The 22,167-nt window shown below is 48.9% G+C and overlaps 1 protein-coding gene across 1 annotated transcript; it reads left to right on the top strand.

Moving 5' to 3' along the window:
• The first annotated feature begins 1,317 nt into the window (after positions 1-1,317).
• On the top strand, positions 1,318-20,734 carry URM1 (ubiquitin related modifier 1). Its single transcript, XM_069031876.1, has 5 exons — positions 1,318-1,395; positions 4,610-4,680; positions 16,629-16,710; positions 17,730-17,778; positions 18,490-20,734. Exons 1-5 carry the CDS (start codon positions 1,361-1,363, stop codon positions 18,556-18,558), a joined length of 306 nt encoding a protein of 101 aa, XP_068887977.1. The 5' UTR covers positions 1,318-1,360; the 3' UTR covers positions 18,559-20,734.
• The last annotated feature ends 1,433 nt before the right edge of the window (positions 20,735-22,167 follow it).

The following is a 22,167-nucleotide window of genomic DNA, read 5'->3' as shown; positions in this document are numbered from 1 at the left end:
CTCTACCGTCACGTAACCCCGGCAGCGACGGCAGCCTTCATCTGCCGGAGGGACTGGCCTTTCCTGGGGCCCAGCCCAGAGAATGATCTCCTCAGAGAACAAAAGGCCATTACAAACACCACCACCTTCTGCTCCCGGGGTTAGGCGTACTCTGACCCCCGTTAGCATAAACGAAGAGCAATCTGTCTGTGTAAATTTATGCCCCTTACACATAATGCATCATGTATATGCATAGCTATTACATTTCTATGTGCATGTGTGCACACGTACGTGTATTTTTTAAACCTAAACCCTCTGCTGAGTGGAGGGAGGGTTAAGGGGCTGCAGTTTTTCTACCAGTGCTGCCCCTGTGCAGCTCTGTGTTGTGGAGGAGAAACACAGCCCAGCTGTCACCGCCCTGGCTGTGTTCTGCCTGTGTACATGGGCCTTCTCTGGGGACAGGAGGGGAAAACAAATAGGCAACAGATGTGAGCCGCGTTGTTTAACGCTGTGCTGGGGGTGCCTGGCGCCGTGGGGGTGTGCTGGTTGGCAGGGGCTGCCCAAGCAGGAGGGGATGCTGAACAGCCACCCCTGATGCAGAACTGCATCTTCCCAGTGGTGACATAAGCTGTCCTTAGCATCACCCGGACCTTCACCGAAAGGTCCCCCACAACCATCCCAACGAGCTGCGAGGCAGCAGGTTGGCATCACAGAATCACAGAACTGTAGGCTTGGGAGGGACCTCTGGAGATCACCCAGTCCAACCCCGCTGCCAAGGCAGGGCCACCTGTAGCAGGTGAAACAGGACCACATCCAGGTGGGCTTGGAATGTCTACAGAGAAGGAGACTCCACACCCTCCTTGGACACCTGTTCCGGTGCTCTGCCATTCTCAGTGTAAAGAGGTTCCTCCTCATGTTGAGGTGGAGCTTCTTGTGTTGTAGCAGCTTTGCTGCAGGGAAACCTCTGCTGGGAAACTCCCGCTGGGAAACCCGTCTGCAGCTCCTGCCTTTGCGCAGCCCAAGTGCTTTGAGCGAACAGGACCCTGTGTGTGGTTCTGAGCACGTAAAGGGGGTTCTGTGCGCAGCGAAGCCTGAACTTGGTGCAGAAATCAGTGTTTTAAAATAACACCGCCTGGCGCCAGCGCCCGGGTATCTTAAAATAACACCGCCGAGGGCACGGGCCGCGCTGCGTGCCGGGCCCCGGCACTGCGAGAGCTCCTTCAGGGAAGGAACAGGAGCAGGGAGGATGGGGCAGGAGGGATGCGGACGGCGGGCAGAGCGCGGGGCCGCCCCATCCTCCCCCGCCGGCGCGGCCGGAAGTCTTCTGCGGCACTTCCGGCGCGGCCGCGCGCGCCGGCCCCTCCCGCCCGCCGCCGCCAAGATGGCGGCGCCCGTGTCGCTGCAGGTGGAGTTCGGGTGAGCGCGGGCGGCGGCGGCGGCGGGGCCGGGGCCGGGCGGAGGGCAGGGCAGGGTAGGGCAGGGCCGAGCCGAGATGGGCTGCGATGGGCCGGCCCCTCGCTGAGGCGGCCGCGGCTTTGCGGCGGGGCGGCTGCTGCGTGCGGCCTGGGAGGCCACTACGGGCGCGTCTGGGCCCGGACGCCACCGCCGTCATGGGGCTGCGGGCCGGGGTAGCGGCAGCGGCCGCCACCGGGGAACCGGGCAATCAGGCATCGGCGGGAGGGGCCGGACACCGCCGGAGGGTGTCCGCAGCGCGGGGCCGGGCCGTCCTGCCCGTCTGTCCCGGGGCCTCGCTCCCGTCTCTCTGTGAGCGTCCTGTGCCAGGCCTTTCTTTTTCTTTCACCTCTTTCAACTTTTTGAGTTGTTTGGTTTTTTAATTTTAATTATTAAAAATGTTTATGAAAACCTCCCCTTCGTTTCTCGGCTTTTTTTTCCTCAGCATTGTCTGTGTGTGTTAGTGTGTGTACACGTGCCTGCCCTCACTGTGCTTTGTGTTTGAGCTGTGTCAGGTCTGTAAAGCTGCCAGGTTCTCACTCTGTAGCATTTCAGTTTCCAGGCTTTTGCTGCTGTAGTATCAGCATTGCTCATGCTCTGGCCCTGGGATCTTAAAGCATTTGCAGTGGAAGCTGTGCATATTTGTGGAAATACTAGTGTTATTTCGTTAAAGCCTCCTTTTAGCAGAAGCTAAAAGGCTGCTATTTATTCGCTTTTTCCCACCCTTTTACAAACACAGAAATGCCATAACCCTTTAAATACCCTTCTCCTTAAGAATCCTTTCCTCTATCTTTCCCGCTTCCAGCTGCAGCAACTCTCCTAATTTTCCCAGAAGAGTGAGATGCATTTTTGCTTTCCTTGGAAATGCATAAATGAGCTCTCTATGTAGGAACCACAGCTGAGTTCCCCACAGCTCGCTCTTTACAGAAGGACCTTATCTTGCAATCTACATTTCCCGCTGTAACAAAGCGTGACCTTGTTTTCATTACATGAAAAAATGTTTTTCATATAATTGTTATGACTTGTTCCTTCGCATGAATCTCGGCTCATGTTAATAATCACTGCTTCAATTTTGAGATAACTATTTGTTGTGAGCTGGTGGAAGAACACCAACAGAGTGCTCTTTAGGAGAGTTGCTGCATATAAGTAATGCTGCCGAAGGCATAACAAGGGTTCTGTTGTGCTCTGCCGTTGCAGAGCCAAGAAAACCTACTGTGGCATTTTTAGATACTGAATTTAAAGGAACTTAATATTGTCCGGAAATATCTTTGTTGATATTTAGGTGGGGATTGTTTGTTTTAAATATTTCTCTTTATTATGTTGGTTTCCAAGGGAGGAGAGGCACCAGTAAGTTCCCAGAAAGTAACTTCATAGGGAAATTTTTCTAAAGTAATCTGCATTTAAGTTGGAAGAACATTTTGCCACAATTATATGCCCTTTAAAAATGTGTTGGTCATTTTTCTACCTCAGTTTAATATTAAGTGAATTGAGTTTTTTAAGAGTTCTCTAGTTGTTCGGACTTTGGCCAGTGTAGAATTCAGTCTAGAGTCAAAAGCTCTACTGCTGTGTCCTGTAACTTAAAGTAGCTTTTATGTTTATTATCCATGTCCCTACTCACTTGGTAAAAGTTTTATAATCTAAGACTGAGTTTGGCCTGTGGCCTCACAGCATCATGAAAAATGATTGATGTTGGTAAAGCTCAAGGTTTTCACAATTGTACTTTTTCCAGAACAGGAGTAGAGGTGAGAGGCTTGCTGAGGCTTCTAAGCTGTAGTTACAAAAATTAATTACTCTTCTGAAGAGCCTAAAATTAGGTGCCTGGACCCAGTTCAAATCCCATTCTTTTCCAGTGTGAGAACCATCTCCTTTACTTGCCAGCCTCTGCATATCCTGCTCACGCCTGATCTCCTGTGCTTGCAGAGGCCATCAGTTGTTATCTGAGGGTATTCCCTAATGTGTGTCAGAAGAGGGATGGACATCAGGTTGTTCAGTGGAGGAAGATTGTGTATTTATTTATTTATATTTTACTTTGTTGTGGGCTATGCCCAGCCTCTGCCCTGGAGGGAGGCCTGCTGAGATAAGGAGATTGCATAACCTCCCAGCAGAACTCCCCTGGAAAGACAACCACCTTTCGGTTACTGTGGGAAGAAGACAGACCCAGAATCCTCTGGGAGACCCTATGCAGATCCTTTGTAACCCACTGGCCTCTACCCTCTGACACCCACCCCCTGTATCCCTACAAGACCTAGCCCTCTGCCCCTGTGAGAGCAGAGAGAGCTCGCCCCTGGCCTCCCCTTTGTGGGGTGCGGACTGCTAAAGCTGCCTCATACGGAACTGCTACACGGGTCTATTCATCTCTCTCCTCCTGGTCTGGCCTGGAGGCTGCCCTGCAGAGCAAGAGCTCAAATCATGAGCTGACAATCACTAAAGAGCTGACAGCCTCTGCACGGGCACTCCAGTTACGGCTGAGGGAAGACACCGGGCCCGGGAGGACGGTTCCTCACGGGACCATCTCTCCGGACCAGTCACAGCTTCCCGGGTCTGAGCTACTGACCCCACACCAGCCGCCTCACTTTGTCACCCTCATCACTTGCTTCTCCCAGTCAAGTCTCTCTCTGGGACACTTTGTAGTCAGTAGATCAAGAAAGAGTTGCCAGGACTCTTGGGCTGCTGGTTCTGACTTGCTCTGTAGCTTCATGTGAGTCATTTCTCCTTCACGTGGAAACTGGGGGAATATTTATTTCAGAAGAATGCTCAGTTCTTGAGACTTCTGGCCAGCAGGTGTTAGGGATGAGCAACGCTGGACGTGGTGTGGTGGCTGTAGTTTTGTTTGGGTGGAAGCAGTGCTGATGGCTGGAGAGGGAAGGCAGCACTGCACAGCAGTTTGGGAGCCCATGGAGACAGGAACCATCCCCCCATTCCATTGGGATGATGCCTGGCACCGTGGGGTTCTGGCCCACAGCAGAGCCTCCTCTCTGTGTTGGCAATAGGAGCTGGCAGCTTCCCCTGTGGACTTTTGGTTTGTGACAGGAAAAAAAAAAATACAAAGGGAATCCTGTGCTAAATATAGTCTGTGTCATTTGTTTTCTCTGTTGTGCATCTATGTAAATCGCCTCTTTTGTACTGCCTTCTTTTGACAGTAAAGCAAAATCTCAGTGGTTCATTGTTTTTATTTCAGAGGTGGTGCAGAACTCTTATTCGATGGTGTCAAAAAGCATCAGGTGACTTTGCCCTGTCAACCAGAGCCTTGTGAGTATCAAAACCTGTTGGATAACTTGACAGAGTAACAACAAATGAAACAAAGCTGGTTTGTACAGCACTTATAGTTGCCAACAAGGATCAAAGTATTTTAAAAGCTCTTTCAGACATGCCATGGATCAGGCAGCTTGGCAAACAGGGGTTAGTTCTCAAAGTCTGAGATCTTTCCTGTCCTCTAAGCACTTGTGAATCAAGTCCTTCCTTAAGACTTTTGCCTCCCTCCTGCTGGATAGACAACAGCCTCTGGATGTTTCCATCAAGTCTACGTTTGTCTTTCTTGGTACTTGAGACCACCAATAACCTTTTCTCTCCTCTGTTTTTTCCTGCCTGTTCTGAGGTTTCCAAGAGGCACGTATATATGTGTGTGTGTGTGTGTGTTTAAGTAGGGTGTATAGATATGTGGGGGGATGTGTAGCAATGTAACATAAATGTTGTTTATCTATTCATTTGACTTTTCAAGTAAATATCATCATTTTAATATGAACTCTGCAGTTGAAAACAGTAAACCTGGTGCTCAAATAGGATGCTGGATATCCTACCCATGGCCTTCCCTGCAATAAAAAGTAGGACTTTAGTGTCCCAGGGATAAGCAGTCATAATTCCTGGTTTGCAATTTGGAATATCAATACTGAGCAGTGCTGCACTAATTCACTTACTTGTGTGCATACTGCAGTTGTAGTGTAATTTTGCCACAGATGTATTCGGAATTTTTCCAGCTAGATAGCACTGCTTTATGCTATTTGAGTGGGATTATAAACCAAAATAACACAAAATCATCAGGGAATGTTAACAACCAATATCTCACGAATGGCTGATACCATAATCGATGTGCTGGGAACCTCCAGGCCTGAAATCTTTTTGCTGTGCCTGGAAATAATTAGAGATTGGTAGAAGTGCTTTTGGTGCTTGGACATAAGTATGTGTAGTTCAAATATAGTAGGAATACTGGAGTATTGTGTTATCTTGTGGTTAAGGACAGGAACTAAGGCTCCAGAAACATGACCTGATGCCAATTTGCTGTGTGAGTTTAGTCATGTTGCTTAACTTTCCCCTGTTGCTAGTGATACTTTAATGTATCAGAAGAGAATTCAGCATTAAATTCCATCACTGTTAAAGCACTTAAGATCCTTAAATGAAGGGTAGTAAAGAAATGGTAAAATACTCATTTAGTTGGTTTATAAACTTGGGGGCTAGAGCATAATTTTCTTCAGTGCTCTGCAAATGTAAAATACCCAGTAACACCCACGGTTTTGGTGGTGTTCAAACCATGATCAGATGCTCAAGAAAAAGGGGTTATTACAGGAGATGTTTATTTCTGCCAAGGGAGGGTATTAGTACCAAAGAGGGATTCTTCCAGCCCGATGGTTGTCAGCAGTGCAGTTGTGTGTGGTCTGATCCATTCTCACTTGAAGCTGCTGGGAAGACTTCTGCAGCCTTAGTAAGATGTGTATTTATCCTAAGGGATAAATCTCTCCCTGAAGGTCTGTCTCAGCTTCAGGGTTCAAACTCATGATCTCCAGTGATTTGTTCCAGATTCAGCTAACACATTATTGCTCCCAGCTTTTCCTGCTGCCTTGTTTTCCAGACGCTGCTATCCCTGTGACAAGAGAGGCAGAACTGACAGTGTACCCCCTTGTCAGCTCCCCTGGTTTGCTGCTGTCTTGTGCCTTGGGTGTCAGGGAGGTTTCATTTTGGGGCTGGTTGTGGATTGCAGCATTGGAGGAGCATAAAGTGAGCTGTGAGGCAGCTGCTGTAGTGACATTTACACCCAGCACCAGGCAGGCAGAGGTGGCCTGAATGTCTGACACTAAGGGATTGCTGGAAACACCCCTCATGATACTTCCAGAAGACAATTGTGTTCTAGTGGTGAGGAATCAATTGAATCATATCAGAAAATATGAATTTTCTTACAATTTTATGTTGTTCCTAATGCCATGTATTTCCTTTGTTCCCACTAAGAAATTTTAACTCTCCTATCTCTGGGTAAATAAAGATACACATAGCATGGTCCCTGCTGCCCTCATGCAACCAGAATTGCAATGATTAGAGAAATAAAACAGCTCAGTTCTACTTGGCACATCCTGTTGCTTACCTTACCCTGAATGTCCATCACTGAATTCTCCAGGGAAAGACCTGTAGTATGAATACTGCTTGAAGACCTACACTTCTAACCCCATTTTAAGTGATTTCATTAGCTGCCAAGTTTATTTTTGGCCATTTTGGCCTCTCTTACCTACTCTTCCTTTTTTCTAGGTTATTTTTGTCTTTGTCCTCCTTTTTGCAGAACAGTTGCTTCTCTCTGGGTTATTTGGTCCACCTATATTGTAATTGTTTAGGCATTTTTATATATATCCCAGAAGTGAAGGGAGGTGGAAAATTATATGAAAAAATACCTACAAATATTTACATGAATAAAACAAACCATGCTCCATAGTTGGCAAGGGCAATCAGTGTTCTCTAAATGATAATGTTGCTTGAGTAGACTCTGTGTGGTCATTTCTTTTTTCCTGATAACAGGCACTAGGTGGAAAGTAGGTGGGTTTTGGATCCCGTTAACTTTTTCAAGAAGATTTGATTCTCTGTCCTTTTCTGATGCCTGGAGATAGACTCCTGGAGGGATTGGGAAAGGCAGGAGGAAGGAAGCTGCAAATGGGACAAGAGCAAGCCACGAGGGGTACAGCCATGTGGCAGGACCTATTTTTATTATCCAAGGGGCATTTTGTATCCTGATGTCAGTTAAATAGCAGTTCTTTATTTCCAAAGTGGAGCTGTCTCAGCCTGCATTTTGAAGTTGCTGCCAAAGTGGGAACTTAGAAAGGTGTAGTGTATGTGCATAGGCCGCAGATTTACCTAATCCACACTGTGCAGGACTGTGTAATCTTGTAGAACTGTTGCAGAAAGAAGACCACAAGAATCTTGTCCCAAATTTCTGGCTATTCTGATGATCTCACTGATAATGCTGTTAGAGGATCTAAAGGCATTATGCCCTGTTGGCTTCTTCTGCATAAAAACAGTGTGTGTGGGAGAAAGCAGCTGGGGGAATAACGATATTTGTCACATGGAGAGAGGATTAAATTGGCAGGGAAATCAACTTTATTTTCAAGCATCTAAGAGGCTATTAGAGACAATGGAGCATAAAAGAGAGAAACCCTAGATTAAAAACTGAAAATGTATTTGGCAGCGTCCTCCTGAAACAAGCCACAGTAATTTAACCAAGTGCTTCAGTAATCAAATAGATCATTGTGTGACTGCTCTGCAAGTGATGCTGGAGCTCCTTCCTCCATCTCGCTGGGACTCAACAGTGGTGGATTTGTCTTGGCCGTGTGAGTTGCATGGATGCATGGAAGGGTAGGAAGTCACTGGCATTGTTTAACCCTTGTAGTCATTTTAGGTTTAGCTCAGCAGCATCATCTGATGAAGAGTGTTTACAAAACCTCTCTGCTGTGCTATCTTCTGGATGTTGTACCCAGAGGTTGGGGTTGTGTGTAAAGTCTCTGGCACTTGTGCTGCAGACTGCTCAGCTGCTGTCACAGACCTTTGAGTTCCAGTTTCTTGTGTGGCTTCAGTGGTGGGACTTGTGTTTTTGAAGCAGCAGTGACCAGTTTCAGCAGTGCTCACTGGGACCTTCTAGGCTAATCAAGAATTCACACTGTGTTTTGGCACTTTACAAGTCTGGAAGGTTAAATTTTTAATCAGTGTGTTTTGGTAATTGTTTGTGGTTTCCCTTTACCGGAACTCTAGGGAAAAAAAGCCCACTGCCAATCAGATTTTTTTTTAAGAGGAAAAATTAAAATAATCTGCCAAGTGCTGCTTATGTTGAATCCCTATGGAGAAGAGCATGGTGTGCTCCTCGAGAGCTTTGCTTTCCAGGGGCCTTGTTCTGCACAGCATAGAGGACTGCTGGGGACTTGCAAGCATTCATCTTCTCGGAAAAGAGCCTGGGGATCTTGAGAGATCAGATCGATGTTACAGGCAGGGTGGCTTTCAAAATACAGCATGGCGCTGTGTTCAGAGTTGACTGGGGTGCTGGACCAAAACAACCTGTAAAATCCAGAGTAGCACTTGGCATTGGCTGTCGGTAAGTACCTAGTGCTATTGCTGGGTAGTACATCCTAGTTGAGTCATTAATATTCTGGCATGCTTTTATTGCTCTGTTTATTATTCCTAACATTTTAAAACTTGCCTCAAAGAAAGAATAAAAATATATTTGCTAATATAGGGGCTTATAGGGAGAATGGTAAAAAAAACCCCATAGATCTATGGAACTTCATGCAGTCAAATCTTTTTAATCACAGTGTGTGTTACTTGCAGCTCTCAAAGGACTTGGGTTATTCCCCTCCTCGTGCATCCCACTCGTGCATCTCTTTCCGGCAGGAAATTACAGACTTGGTGGCAAGGGAAGGGGCCTCAGTGGGTAATGCAGGGTGGGAGCTCAGGCTGGACCAGCTTAGCCCTGGACCCGCTGCCGGCAGTCGGGGTGCGCAGTGTTTGCAGCATCAGAGCTGTTGTGATGCTGCAGCGCTGCCAACGTCGCGACTGAGTGGTTCCTGGTGCGGGGCTCAGCTCCAGGTCCCTGCCCCAGCGAGGCTGCGGCTCCCTTTAGAGGCAGCAGGGAAATAAACGCTTGTCCTCACAGGAGCAGTCCCGTCACCCTCCTGGGAGGCCGTGGAGCAGCGTTACCGGATCAGCTCATCCCAACTCATTGTGGAAGGAGCTTCCCAGGCACTGGGAAACCAGCTCTTGTGTGTGACCAAATCCCTGGGATAACAAAGCCTGGCTGTTACACCCTCCTTCCCAGCCGCTGTATTGCAGTGCGGACACCTAGCAGGACACCCTCTGTCCCACCCCCCCCTCCGCTCCCTCTTTTCTCTTGGTGGGATTTGCTGTGCTGACAGCGCTGTTCAGAGGGTGGCAGCGGAGCAGGGCTGGGGAGGAGGATCCGGGCCCTTTAAACCGCTTAGCATGCGGTTCACACGGCTCCGGGCCAGCTGTTCCTTTCTCCTCCTGCCCTCACTCGCAGGAGTTGTTTGCTGAGCTCAGAGCTCCTGTGCAAAATTGCTTTTCAAAAGAGCCACTTTCTGCTTAATTAAACAATGAGCCGCCGTCCCTCTGCACATCTGTAAAGCTCCCTCCGCAGCCCCTTTATCCCACAAACTGCTCCATTCTTACCTCCATTCACTTGTAAATCTTACCCCCCCTCCTCCTCCACCCTGATCATCTCACTGGCCCTTTCTTTTTCCCTTTCAAGTAAGACTGAGGGGCTTGGACTATCTGTGGGGGTGGCTGGGTTGGGTGGACAGGAATCGGTTTAATGGTGCTTGGCCCTGTATGAAAGTCTAATAATAGCAAAGCAGATCTGAGCCCAAAAGTGAGAGGCAATTTCTGTATTTAGAGGAATAAAATCATGGCAATTTCCTGAGCTGAGCTGAGACACTGACTCATCCAGCAGCCAGAGGGGACACAGCCACCAGCCAGGCTGGGAGGGGGCAAGGAGTTGACTTCAAGGCATTTTCTGATCCAGCTGGCAGTGCCAGGGAGAGCCCAGCCCAGGGAATTCCCTCGGCCAGGCTGGCTGCATGCAGAGCAGTGCCAGGCTGCCAGGGAATCCCTCTCCACTCTGGCAGGAGCAGCCACCTTCCTCTGTGGTCCAGGGTTGCACATCAGCTCTGTGTAGTCTCTTTAATAGCAATAAGGTTTTCCTTTTTAGCCCTCAGTGCCTGTGCACACACCCAAAACTCAGAAACCAGGAAAACAGGAGAGAGGGGAAATTTCAGTTTGCTGGGTTTTGGCAAAGCTTTACACTGATGATTAGTAATGCATTCTCTGAATTGTCTTGCTGAGACCTTTAAAAAAAATTAACCAGTAACATCCAAGGTTAAACAGGATAAATGAATGGAAAAGTGATGAGGTGGGATATCTCCTTTATCATTGGGAAGGACAGATTATAGCCAGCATGATGCATTATCATCTAGCATAGATTGATAGGGAGGAATGAAGAAATGGGAGTTTAGTGCATTAGCAGAAGATTCCTGACTGCAAAAACTATTAGACCATGGCACAGTCTCCTTGGGGTTTGGTTGCAGGTCTACAGTGCTCAAGCCTCTTAAAATCAGAGCAGACAAGGCTCAGGATGGTCTTTTGTTGAGAATAATTCTGCACTGGCAGAGGATAAAATCAGAGGACCTGTTAAGGAGATGGTTTTTTTAATGTCTGCAATCCCCAGGCTGGTACTTCACTGCTGGGGCAATAGTCTTTGAGGCTCTCTCAGCTCCTTCCTTTGACAATTTTGAACGAGAGGCAAGACTCTGGTCCAGCACTAGTGATCTGTGATCCTAATTAAAAGAGACAGTTTGGTGCACTGGCATTTATTGGGAAGCCTGAAGTGACAATAGTGTTGGGTGTTACAGGATTAGATGCCCTGACTTTGGAAATGAGTAGGGATTAGGTTTACCCTGAGAATCAGCTCAAAGCTGCTTTTTTTGTCATGGGAGCTGATGGATCTGGAGATTTGCTGCTGGCTAGCAGTGGGATTGGGAGATCCCTTGAACTTGTATTCTCTGACCAGCAGTCTGTGGAGAGTGGAAGATCCCAAGCAGCTCCTCTCCAGTTCGTAAGCATTGTGATTAAAACCTCAGGGCTGAGAATTGCTGGGTGATAGCTGGGATCTGAGTCCTCACTGCTAGCAGGAAGGCTATGAAAGATCTCTGTGATCCATTCCCATTTTGTGGACACAAGAAAATTAGGAAGAGCATTGCTCTTCTAGATGAGAAGCAAGAAAAAGACATCTTAAAGCAGTTAAAAATTACAGAAGCCAAGACCTTGGTGTTCATTTGTAGCAGACAAGAACAGATGAGATCAACAATTGCAATTCTCTTATGCCTGGCTGTAGTTACCCCCTAATTTCTTCCCTAGTACTTAAATCACTGCCCATTCCAGTGTGTGGCAGGATTGGCTTGTGCACTTGTCAGAGAAAATGGATTTTGCTCTTGCTGCAAAATTTGCCTGGCTGCTCACTCTGCATAGTACCAAATCCATTTGCCTGTGACTCCATTTATATCAGCTATTCCAGGTCTTCTTCTGCAGTTTATGGCACACCATGGTCTGCTTCAGAGAGTGATTTGCATATCAGATGGGAGGCTGGAGGAGTTGGAAGGATCCCTTAGGTCTGGTTTTGAACTCTTTTAGAGAGCAGATTCCTGGAGGGTCCTTGGATCCTAAAGCAAAGAGTAGTCATGCACCTGGAAGAGCAGCAGGTATTGGGAGCTGGTTCGTCTGTTTTAAAAACAAGCTGCTTAAGCAGGGAAGGGGGCATACAAATTGTTTTTCCATATATTTCCATGCAGGCAGGGGGAATAATGGCAGAGGAGCGGCAGGGAAGGGGCTTTGTCATGGTTACAGGCCGGTGGCTGAGAATGTGGGTGGAGCAGCGCTCGTCCAGAGTTAGTGACCTCAGCAAATTGGAGCTCAGCCATGGTCAGTATGATAAATGATCTTATTCTGGGTCAAAGAAATGGTACCCCACAGGGAGGTGTCCACAAGGCGGGCCAGGAAAGTGCCGTGTTCCTGCAGCACTGACCCCTTAGTGACCAGTGCCACATATATCTTATTTACTGCAGACCAGAAGGGAATTTTCCATGGTTCAGCCTTTATAGGGTTCCCCTATTTCCCTGAAATAATCTCTCAGTTCTGCAAAAAAGGCAAGAAAATGAGTGTAATTACACCTTTTGAGTGCCCTTCAAGGCTTTGTGCAAGTTTGTATGTGGATTTTAAGGCAGAGGACACAGAGGTGTCTGGTCCTGGCATGTGTGCGTGAATCTATGAGCGACCTGTGCAGCTCCCTGGGAGCCAAGGGCTGTGTGTCCGTGTCAACTGGTATCAGGGTTACACAAAATCCTTCCATATTTCTGCACCTTTATCAGTTCACTGTGAGATCCTTCTAGTGCAACACCCAGCTTGGTGTTTCTTATTCGAGGCACCTGGTTTCTCTCTGCACACAGTGAGTGCCCTCTTTTCTGAGTTGTCACTGATGGATCTGTCAGGCCCAGGAAGTTTTATTGAGCTAGGAAAGATCTATGGATTTCAGCCCTGCTTTTGAGGGTGCAAGTGAACCCAGGCAGTGCTGAAATGGAGTATTAGATGCATTTCTGTTGCAGGGGAAGCTCACCAGATTCTTCATGAAGGAACAGTTGGGGCAATGCAAAAGGTCAGGCCTTGGAGGATTCTCAGGAAGACAGAGCAGACCGTGCAGTTCTGCAGTTCTCTGCCACAACCAGGAGTGTTTGTGGTGCAGCTGGGCTGAACAGGAGCTGAGGCCACTGGGTTTTGTGTGCATTCACTGCAGTTCCTGCATCCCATCCTCTTGCGTGACAAGGCAATGACTTTGTGTCACTGCAAGCACACATCTCGTTTCCCTGAGCGCTGTGTTTCGCTGGGTGATTGGTTTTCTGCATATATTGTGGGCTTGAGCTCCCATCTGTGCACTTGAACTAAGCAGTTTTCTCAAACATTTGCCGGGTTTTCTTTTTTATAATTAACTTTAGATTATTTTTTCCTGAGAATTTGGAGAGGGTTGATGTACTGTTAGTACAGGCAGCAGAAGCTGTCTCTGTGTAGAAATAGGACAGGGATTTCCTACTATGTGCTTCAGTTCCTCCTTTGCAGTTTGAGAATATTTCCGCTTCCGTGGCTGGTTCAGTCTTGCTTCTCCTCTGATGCTGCCAATGGTGAGGACAGTTAATGAGAATTAAGAGTGCACTTTTTGATGTGATATTTGTTTGCTGTGAGTGAAATGGAGCAGGCTACCAAAATGATTTCAGTAAGACCATGCAGCAGTGATAAAAATATGTCATTACTGGGGTGAGCTGGGCTCGAGTTGGTGATGCTGGAGCAAAATGCTGTATTGTCTCAGCTCTCACCTGAACCTCCCTCCAGAGCCAAAATGCACAGCGGGTTTTGCAGCCAAATGACAGCACCTGTAGTACAACTGTGCTCCTGCCAAATCAGATGCCTCTGTTCTGTGAGGGGCCAGCTTCAAACCAACACGAGTGTGAAATCGCTGCATTGTAATGATGGTTTAACTTGTCAGCAGATGTGGTGCCTGACCAGGCTGAGATTTTTTCCTTCCTTATATGTCATCTGTAGAGAACCTGCTATTTGCATAGCAAATCCTTGGCCCAGGGCGCTGGAAACATGTTAGACCCGTAGCATAGTATCAGAAAAAAAATGTCTTGGGAACACTGCATGTGTCAACTCTAAGAGATAAGCAGTTGTGCTATAATTTACCTCTTATTATTTCCATCATGAGAACACAGAGTCCTGACCTGTTGATCAAGACTGCTGTTTGAGGCACTGAGCTGCAAGATGGCTTCTCCACAGACCACTTGCAATGGAAGTAATCTTGTTCCTTTTCAGTATATTACTTGTGGGAGATAGTTTTGGTGTGGCTGTGGTCATCTGTCATCCTTTATAATTGATTTGTTCTAGTATTACTGGTGTATAGGACATAGAGAAATGAAGGTGGGTGAAAAAATTCAATGCTGATAAAGCAGATGAAAGTATTATGTCTTAAAGTTGGCTGTGGAGAAAGGATCTTAATTTTTGTACCTTTGGAGTGGGCAAGCTCCGGGCATGCACAGGGGTGTCTGGGTTTTTTTCCTACTGCTTGAATTCTTCAGTATGTGTGTACGTGACTTCTGGGTAGGAGTAAATGAATGTAGGCTCAGGTGGGGCTGAAAATAACATTTATTATGGAAGGAGATGGGGCGAGGGAGTCTTCCAGCTCAGCCTCGAATAAATCAGTCCTCTCGCCCCTCCGTCCAGGCTGCTTCTAGGTGGCTGCCTTTTATCCAGCTGGTGCAGCGTGTTTCTGTTTAAATGGTCTCTCCTGAAAGGTCCCAGAGGAAAGGGCTGCTTATTCCATGCAAGGAGAATGGTATATGGCACAGCTCATTGTTGTGTGCCTGCTGCAAGTGCATAAATATGAAACAGCTCGCGGGTGATGCTGCGATGGGGCTGGTGTCCCCTTCACACCCCCCTCCCTCTCCTGAAGGCTCCTCTTCATCTTCCTTCCTTTACAGCTTTCATTTATTGGTGATGGAGAGCAGGAGCTGTTTGGGTGTGAGATCCTGAGGGCTTGACGTTGCAGCAGCATTTTTCAGGGGAAGGTGAATGTGGTTAACTCTTGTTTTCTGATGGCTGACCGACCTCTGTGGTGCACGTGTGTGTGTGTGTATGTATGTATGTATGTGTAAATACACACACCTTCTTAGTGGGGCTCCCTCTACCTGGTGCATGTTACTAGGAAGGAGGCAGAAAATGGTCTATGTTGTTCTTTTAACTACATATCATTGCAAGGGAGTCATGGGTTGGCCCCAGGCAGGTGATCCGGCCCACCAGGCAGTTTTGAGGCACAAAGCAGCTCCTTTTGCCCAGATCAGAGTGATCTAGTGCTCAGAGGCAGCAATACCTGTTGTGCTCCAGGAAGCCCCATGGTGGCATTGGGGTGTTGGGATCAGAGTGTTGGTTTGGAGGCACTAGTGCTGTTGGAAAGCAGGGGGAACAGAGGGAATCTCAGAGCATCCCCCTCCCCCTTTCCCCAGGAGAAGAGGCCCCCATCTGCTGCAGATGGACATATCCCCATTGCCTAGTTGATGTGCACCTGCCTACACCAGGGCTGTTCATCCTGGGTGTGACAGAAGCAATGAGGGTGACGTTATTTGGAAGAGCCCCATTTTGGCTCTGGGTAACATCCATGATCCCATAAAACCCTGCGGTAAGGCTTGGGCTGAGTCAAGCCATCACAAATGCATTTATTATTGCTGGTCATGAAGCAAACACATGGGGAAGTTTACAATACACAGAGTGAATTTAGCTCAGAGAAGCACGTGTGGAAAGGTTCCTCATGACTATGGTGAGCTTACTTGACATAAGAAACCCATCCTGCCATCCCAGCTCCTCTTGGAGCGGGGCTCCAGCCCTCACTGTTGGATTTGTGCCTTCAGAAAGCTTCCTTGCTTCTTGAAAACAAACAAAACTCTTTGGGGGCTTTCAAAGGGCTGTATAGAGGAGCCCCGGGAGAATAACTGATTGTGGATTCGGAATGATGAAGTGGTTTGTGGAACAGTGAAACATAGAGGCAAATGCAGCAGAGCTCCACTTTGCAATTTGTCAGCTTCTCTAAACCCTGTAACGGATTGTTCCCCCCCTCTGTCTCTTCTCACCTCTCCAATAGGAAATTAACTGATGCTATCACTAAAGAAATTGTTTTTGCCTCACAAAGTAAAATTGATACTATAAAAACCCGCCAGCAGTGTCTCCTCCTCCTTTTACATGAAGACAAATCCTTCCTGTCACCTGCTGAAATGGAAAGATAAAGGCTGAGCTTTAATAAAGCTCTAAGCATAAAGTGTAGAAGGAGGGAGCAGGCACAGCATGGGGAACACTCCACAGCTGCAGGTGTGATGCCGAGGGATGCTGTAAGTGTCCAAAATGCAACCTTGGGCCCCAGAGCTCCCAATGTCTCCAAGAGTTTGTGCTGGTTTTGGTGCAAAAGTGTCTGTCTTTTACTCTGTTCAGGTTCTTAGGCTTGCTTGTTTGGACTCTATAAATCTAATTAAACACACAGAGAATTAGACATAATTTGTTGGGTTACAAGGTAATGCACAGGATATGGGATGTGTCAAAGAGACCTGAACATCGGGAATCTGCTGCCAGATTGGTGCTTTAGCAGGAGCTGCATTCATTCTTTGTGGGATGAGTTTTCTGTGGGAAACCTCTTCTTGCCAAACCATAGGGACAAGACTGTCTGTGGGTTTCTTCGCAGCTATCCCCATCCATCCTGCATGTTACTCATCTGCTCTTTCGTGGATAAACAATCACTTTGCTCTGGCATCACCGGGAGCCATCAGCTACTTTGTAAACCCTGTCCTTCCTTCTTCCAGGGGATATCAGAAACCTGCTTAAGTGGATCAAACACAATCTGTTGAAAGAGCGACCAGAATTATTTATGCAAGGGGAATCTGTGTAAGTACAACTGTTACAAATTCTCCATGTGTTTCTCTGTTGATCCCCACAGTTTGGGGGATTTTTCCGCTGGGGGGGGGATTTCCTCTTGAGAAAGTCAGTGACCATGAAAACACAGAATTTACTAAAGTGGTAATGGGAGGTATCTCACCCACACCTTCCACTGTCCACAGAGAGCATCATTTGCAGCCCTTACCCCAAATCTTTAAACCTTAAACATGAAGCAAGGCCATTTATACTTTCTCTTCATTATCACTTGGAACAGAGTAGCACCTGTATCCTCAATTCCAGGAGTTTTAGCAGGTCTGTCTGTTCCCTGCTGACATCACTGGGACTGAAGCAGTCATTCTGAGAAATGCCAACAAATACTTCTTCTGGGAAATGTATTTTTATTATCAAAATGGGGCCAGCCTCGTGGAGGGGGGGTTGGAAAAAAAAAAAAAGAAGGCAAGAGAAATGGAGCAGAGTGAGCTGTGCAAGCCATCCCTGACTGCGGGGTGGCGCTGGGGGTGTTTAACATTCGTCACGGATCTTTGTGAGCTGAAGTGTGTGCCAGGTCCCCTGGTAACAGCAGAGACAATTGCAGGACACTGAAGATCAAAGAGGGGGAATCCCTTTGCTCAGAATCAGGAGCTTGGAGTGGATCCCAGGTGTTTAGTGCCTCTGGAAGGGGCACCGGAATGGCTTTCCCTGCCTTCGCATTGAGCTCTCTGCACTCGACTGTCATGCGTGGGTTTTAATTACCTGGCTTTTCTGCATCATACGGAAATGCAGTCATCCTGGAGCATCCTCGGGAATGGTGCCTTTTCATTCAAATGAGCTTTGGGATTGCTCCTGCGTCCCCTTTATTTGATCTAGAAAGGGCACAGACTGTACCTGTTTCCACCTCCATGCTAGGATCCCTTTTTTGGCTTTATAGGCAGTCAGCTTGTGATGTGTGCTGTGACATTCCTTGTTCTTAACTATTTGTGGAGCTTTTTAGCAGTCCTGTATCCTAATTATTTCTCTCTATTCTGCAGGAGGCCAGGAATTTTGGTGCTCATCAACGAGGCAGACTGGGAGCTAATGGTCTGTACTCCTTCAGTTTGACTTTTCTTTGTTGAAAATATTGCTCTCTGTGTTCTTTGGTTGCTCTCACAGAAGCTATTTCTGATTCTTGCCCCAAGTGAAGCGTCTCATAGGGTGAGGGGCAGGCTGGAATCTATCTCCTGTACTGTAGCTGTTCAAAAGCCTGGAGCCTCCCTCTAACCTGCTGAGTCTCATCAGCCAGCCAGGGTCTGAAGAGAGATCACCCTTTTTCCCTGGTCTCTGGCACTGGGTTTTGCACTTCTGGCTGCTGGCAGGTACCCCCACATGTGGGGTGACAGCATGGGGGGCACCTGGGACCTTCAGGCCCCACACAGAACCACTTTCCCTGAAGTCAAGTGGTGCCTGGCAGGTAAAGGCCACAGGGAGATTTCAACTCAAGCAGGCACCTGGTAAATGTCTTCCTTTCTCAGTCCGCTGTTGTGCTCAGACAACAAACAGCCCCTTGCCATTTCCCTGCCTCAGGCAACCACCTGTTCTGTCAAAACCCTGGTCCAGAAAGCGCTGTGGGGTATGAGCATCAGCACCATGGCTGATCTCTCACCTTTGCTTCTGTTATGATGAAAACATCGGTCTGTCCCCTCCTTCTGCTCTCCCTAATACTCACCATCTTTTTATGAGCTGTTTTCTCTTTGTAGCTTGTATTTGGAAATGACATTTAAGCAATTTTTCATTTTTTTTCTTGGCCTGCAGGGTGAGCTGGATTATAAACTCCAGGACCAGGATAATGTGCTTTTCATCTCAACATTGCACGGCGGGTGAAGTCCTGAAAAAACAAGAGGATGTAAATCCAAATCCCCGGGAAAAAAAAATCTAAACAAAAACCTTAACACACCCAAACCTCTCTTGAACTGCCTGTGTCCAGTCTCTGCATCTTCCCACTGCGTTCACTTGTTCTAGACATCCAAATAAAGCCCCGCCAGCCTGCGGCCTTCTGTCCACCATAACAGCATCCATCTTTTGGTCCTCATTTCACCTCTCCTGACTGCACTTCCAGGTACCCTAACAAGCAGAGAGCACCTCAGTATGTGGGACTTGTTTTTCTCTGACAGGAGGAAGAGAGATGCTGAACCCTGAGTAGAATAACATGTCTTAACAGGCAGTGAGGTGTTCTGGAGGAGTTGTACATGTTTTGGGGGAAGGCTGGGGTGCCTCTTCCTTGGTGCTGGGAACCAGGATTCTTTTAACACGATGCTTAATGTTGGTATGGTCTCTGCACCAGCCACGGGAAGGGTGAGAAAGTGCAAGGAAACAAAAGGTGGCTTGACTAGCTTTTCCTTGGAGGTAGCAACATGTCAGCTCCAGAGCTCTCAGAAGTAACTTTCCACCTGTCATGATATTTATTTATGGGAAGCAGGAAAGAAATAGGCTTTTTTGGTTTTGTATTTCTGATCCCTCATGCTGCTTTCATACCGGAGCTGAGGCAGGGTGAAGTACTGGCCCATGAATAATGTCAATTTATAATGATTTGGTTGGAGGGGAAACAAACCCTCACCCGGCCTGAGACAGCACAGAGTGATCAGGGCAGCAAATGATCTTTCTGTCACCATGATAGACAGAATTGATCGGGCTGTACTGCATTCTGTGCAGGTGGGAGCTGCAGCCTGGCTGGGGAAGGGCTTGGGCTGGTGATGCACAGTTAAAAGTGCCAAGACCTGAGAAAGTCGGTGGCTTTTAACCCTTTCTGTCAGTGGGAGGGAGAGGCTTCTTGCTGCGTGCCCTGAGGAAGTCCTGTGAGCACTGTGGAACTGGGTGTGTGTGGCTCTGCTAGGGCATGGGTGTTGTTGGCTTTCCAGAAGTTTCCTCAGATAGACTGCCAGCCAGGAGGCTATGGCAAGAGCAGAGGGACAGGGTCAGAGAGGATAGCATTGGCACCTACAGGTCTGAAGTGTGCTGTATGAGCTTCCAGGAGTGCCTGACCAGGATTGTCCTCCTGTGCTCCCCCCTGCCCTGCTCACCTGTTTCGGCACGGCTCTGGTAGCGTGCAGAGGTCTCCGGCAGCAGCTCCTGCCTGAGCTGTGGCTGTTGAGGAGCAGAGGGCTCACTGGTGCTCAGTCAGTGCATCTCAGAGCTGATCTGCACCACATCCTGCTCTGAGAGCCCTTGATCTTCAGGAGCTGCTGAGGAGGTGGGGAGCAGCCGGTGCACCAGCCCCTGCTCAGGCAGCCTGGCCCAACACGCCGAGTGCTGCGCACAAGGAGCCTCTCCTGCCCTGCACCTGAGGGAGGAATTCCTCTGTCTGATGCGGAGAGAGTCATTCCCTCAGCTGACTTCTCCACTGACTCCTCTCTCACGTTTACCCCTCCACAACCTCCCTAACTAAAAGCACTCACGGCCTACGATGCTGCTGCATCTGAGGAGCCCCAGCTTCAGCCCACTGCTGGTGACAAACCGATATTCAGCCTTTTCCAAATCCAGCCACAGCAACTTTAGTCCAGCTAACGCCATTTGTAAATGACACAGACGGGCCAAAGGCTCTTCTCTGTCCTGAGTTCCTGGCCCTTAGCTTAGCTGGGCTGGGACAGTGGAAGGGGATTCCAGGTGGTGGTAGGAGCTGGCTGAAAAACAAGGAACCTGTGTGGCATGTGGCTTGAACCAGACTGAAACACAATGGGAAAAAGCAGATTCATCTTCAGTGCTGCTGCCTGCCCTTCCTCTACCCTGCGTCTGTGCCTTAGGCTGGGCTTGTCTGTTCTCATCCCTCCCAGCTGTTTGCTCAGAGAGGATGGGTTTCTTCCCTGGCAGCTGTTGGTCCCCTCGATAGTGCAGGTAGACCCAGGTGGCTTAGCTCCTGATGTAGTAAAAGCTGCCAATCACTGCTAAAAAAAAACTAGAAATGGGAAGATGAAGGAAGTAAAGGGGGTGGAGAAGAGGGGTACAGCAAAATCCTGTAACAACAGCAACAAAAAGTTTCTGAAATAAAAGCCTTTTAAAACGCTGTCTGCCTCCAGCTTTGTCCTAGATAGACTCTTGGTGAAATTCTGCTCGGATCTTGTAATGCTTCCCTTCTCCTCCTGGGTTTCCTTGGCAGCCCCGGCCGAGCCGCTTGGCTGGTGGATTCATAAAGCCTCTCTGTTAGAAGGAGCCTTCCTCCGGCCGCCGTTCTGCGGGGGCTGCTCCGCTCCGCGGGGCTCGCCGAGTCCCGCCGCGGCGGTGAGGGCCGTGCCCGCAGCCCGGGGCCGCTCTCCGCCGAGCCCGCCCGGTGCCCGAGCGGCGGGGCCGATTCTCGGCCCCGCGGAGACCCGGCGCAGTCGCAGCGGCCTCCGTGTGCCCGGCGCCAGCCGGGGCTGCGGCAAGAGGACCAGAAGAGTGTCCCGGTGCAGGAGGCCGGGCGCACGCCGAAATACGTTAAATGAAATTAGGCCTCAATGTTAAAATAGATAATAAACATAAGAAGGACAAACCGGGATGGAGCCGCAGGGCCGAAGCGCCCGCCCGCCGCGCCCGGCTACGGCCCCACCGCCCCCGGCAAAGCGCCGGTGCCCGAGGCTCGGCCCCTCCGTCCCTGCCCGGTGCCTGCCCGGGGCCTGCCCGGTCGGGACTGGCCGTCCCGGTGATGACCCGGCCAGTGTTTGACGCATTAAGACCGAGCACTCTCGGCCGCGCCGAGCAGAGCCGGAGCCGCCGCTGGTGTTTCCTTAGTTTTTCTGAAATCCTGGCCCCGACGCCCGGGACGCAGTCGGGAGCGGTTACCTGCCGTGCCCCGGGCCCGGGGAAGGTCCGTCCTCTGTCCTGTGCCCCGAGAACCGTCCTGGAGCCCCGCCGGAGGAGGTGAAACCTCTGCTACAGATGTCCAGACACAATTCTTGGTTCGTACGGCTCCATCGCACAAGAATTGCGTTTGGACAATCAGGAGCGGAGATTCCCATCCCGGGATCGCGGGATCTTCCAGGGGGAATCCGGCTGGACCCTGGAAAAAAAGGACACACGGGCCCTGAGCCGGCTCCCGCCGCGCCCCGCTCCCGCTCCCCGGCCCCGCCGAGCCGCTGCTCCAGCCCCGACAAGTTTCGAGTGCGGCCGCGGCGCTTCGCATCCCGGGTTCCATTTAATGGCACCGCGAGGAGTTTAATTTTATCTACTCGTTTCTTACCCCTCAAAAAAAAAAAAAAAAGAAAAATTTAAAAAGCAGTCCTATTAAAAAAAAAAAAAAAAAGGAAAAGAAAAAAAAAAAAAGGAAAAAATCCCAAAGGAAAAAAAAAAAAAAAAAGAAACGAAAAAGAAACGAACAAGAAAAAAAGATAGACAACGAAAACCGACGATCCATCCCTGCCGGAGCAGCCCCGGTGCAGCGGGGGCTCGGTGCGCCGGGGCTGGCGGCCGCGGCGGGGCTCGGTGCCTCCGGCAGCCGCGGGGCTCGGCGGGGGTGATGCT

This window comes from Aphelocoma coerulescens, chromosome 17, assembly GCF_041296385.1.
Source record: "Aphelocoma coerulescens isolate FSJ_1873_10779 chromosome 17, UR_Acoe_1.0, whole genome shotgun sequence".
In the NCBI taxonomy this organism is placed as follows: Eukaryota; Metazoa; Chordata; class Aves; order Passeriformes; family Corvidae; genus Aphelocoma; species Aphelocoma coerulescens.
Note: the sequence above shows the minus strand (reverse complement) of the source record. Positions and strands in the feature narration are given on the sequence as shown.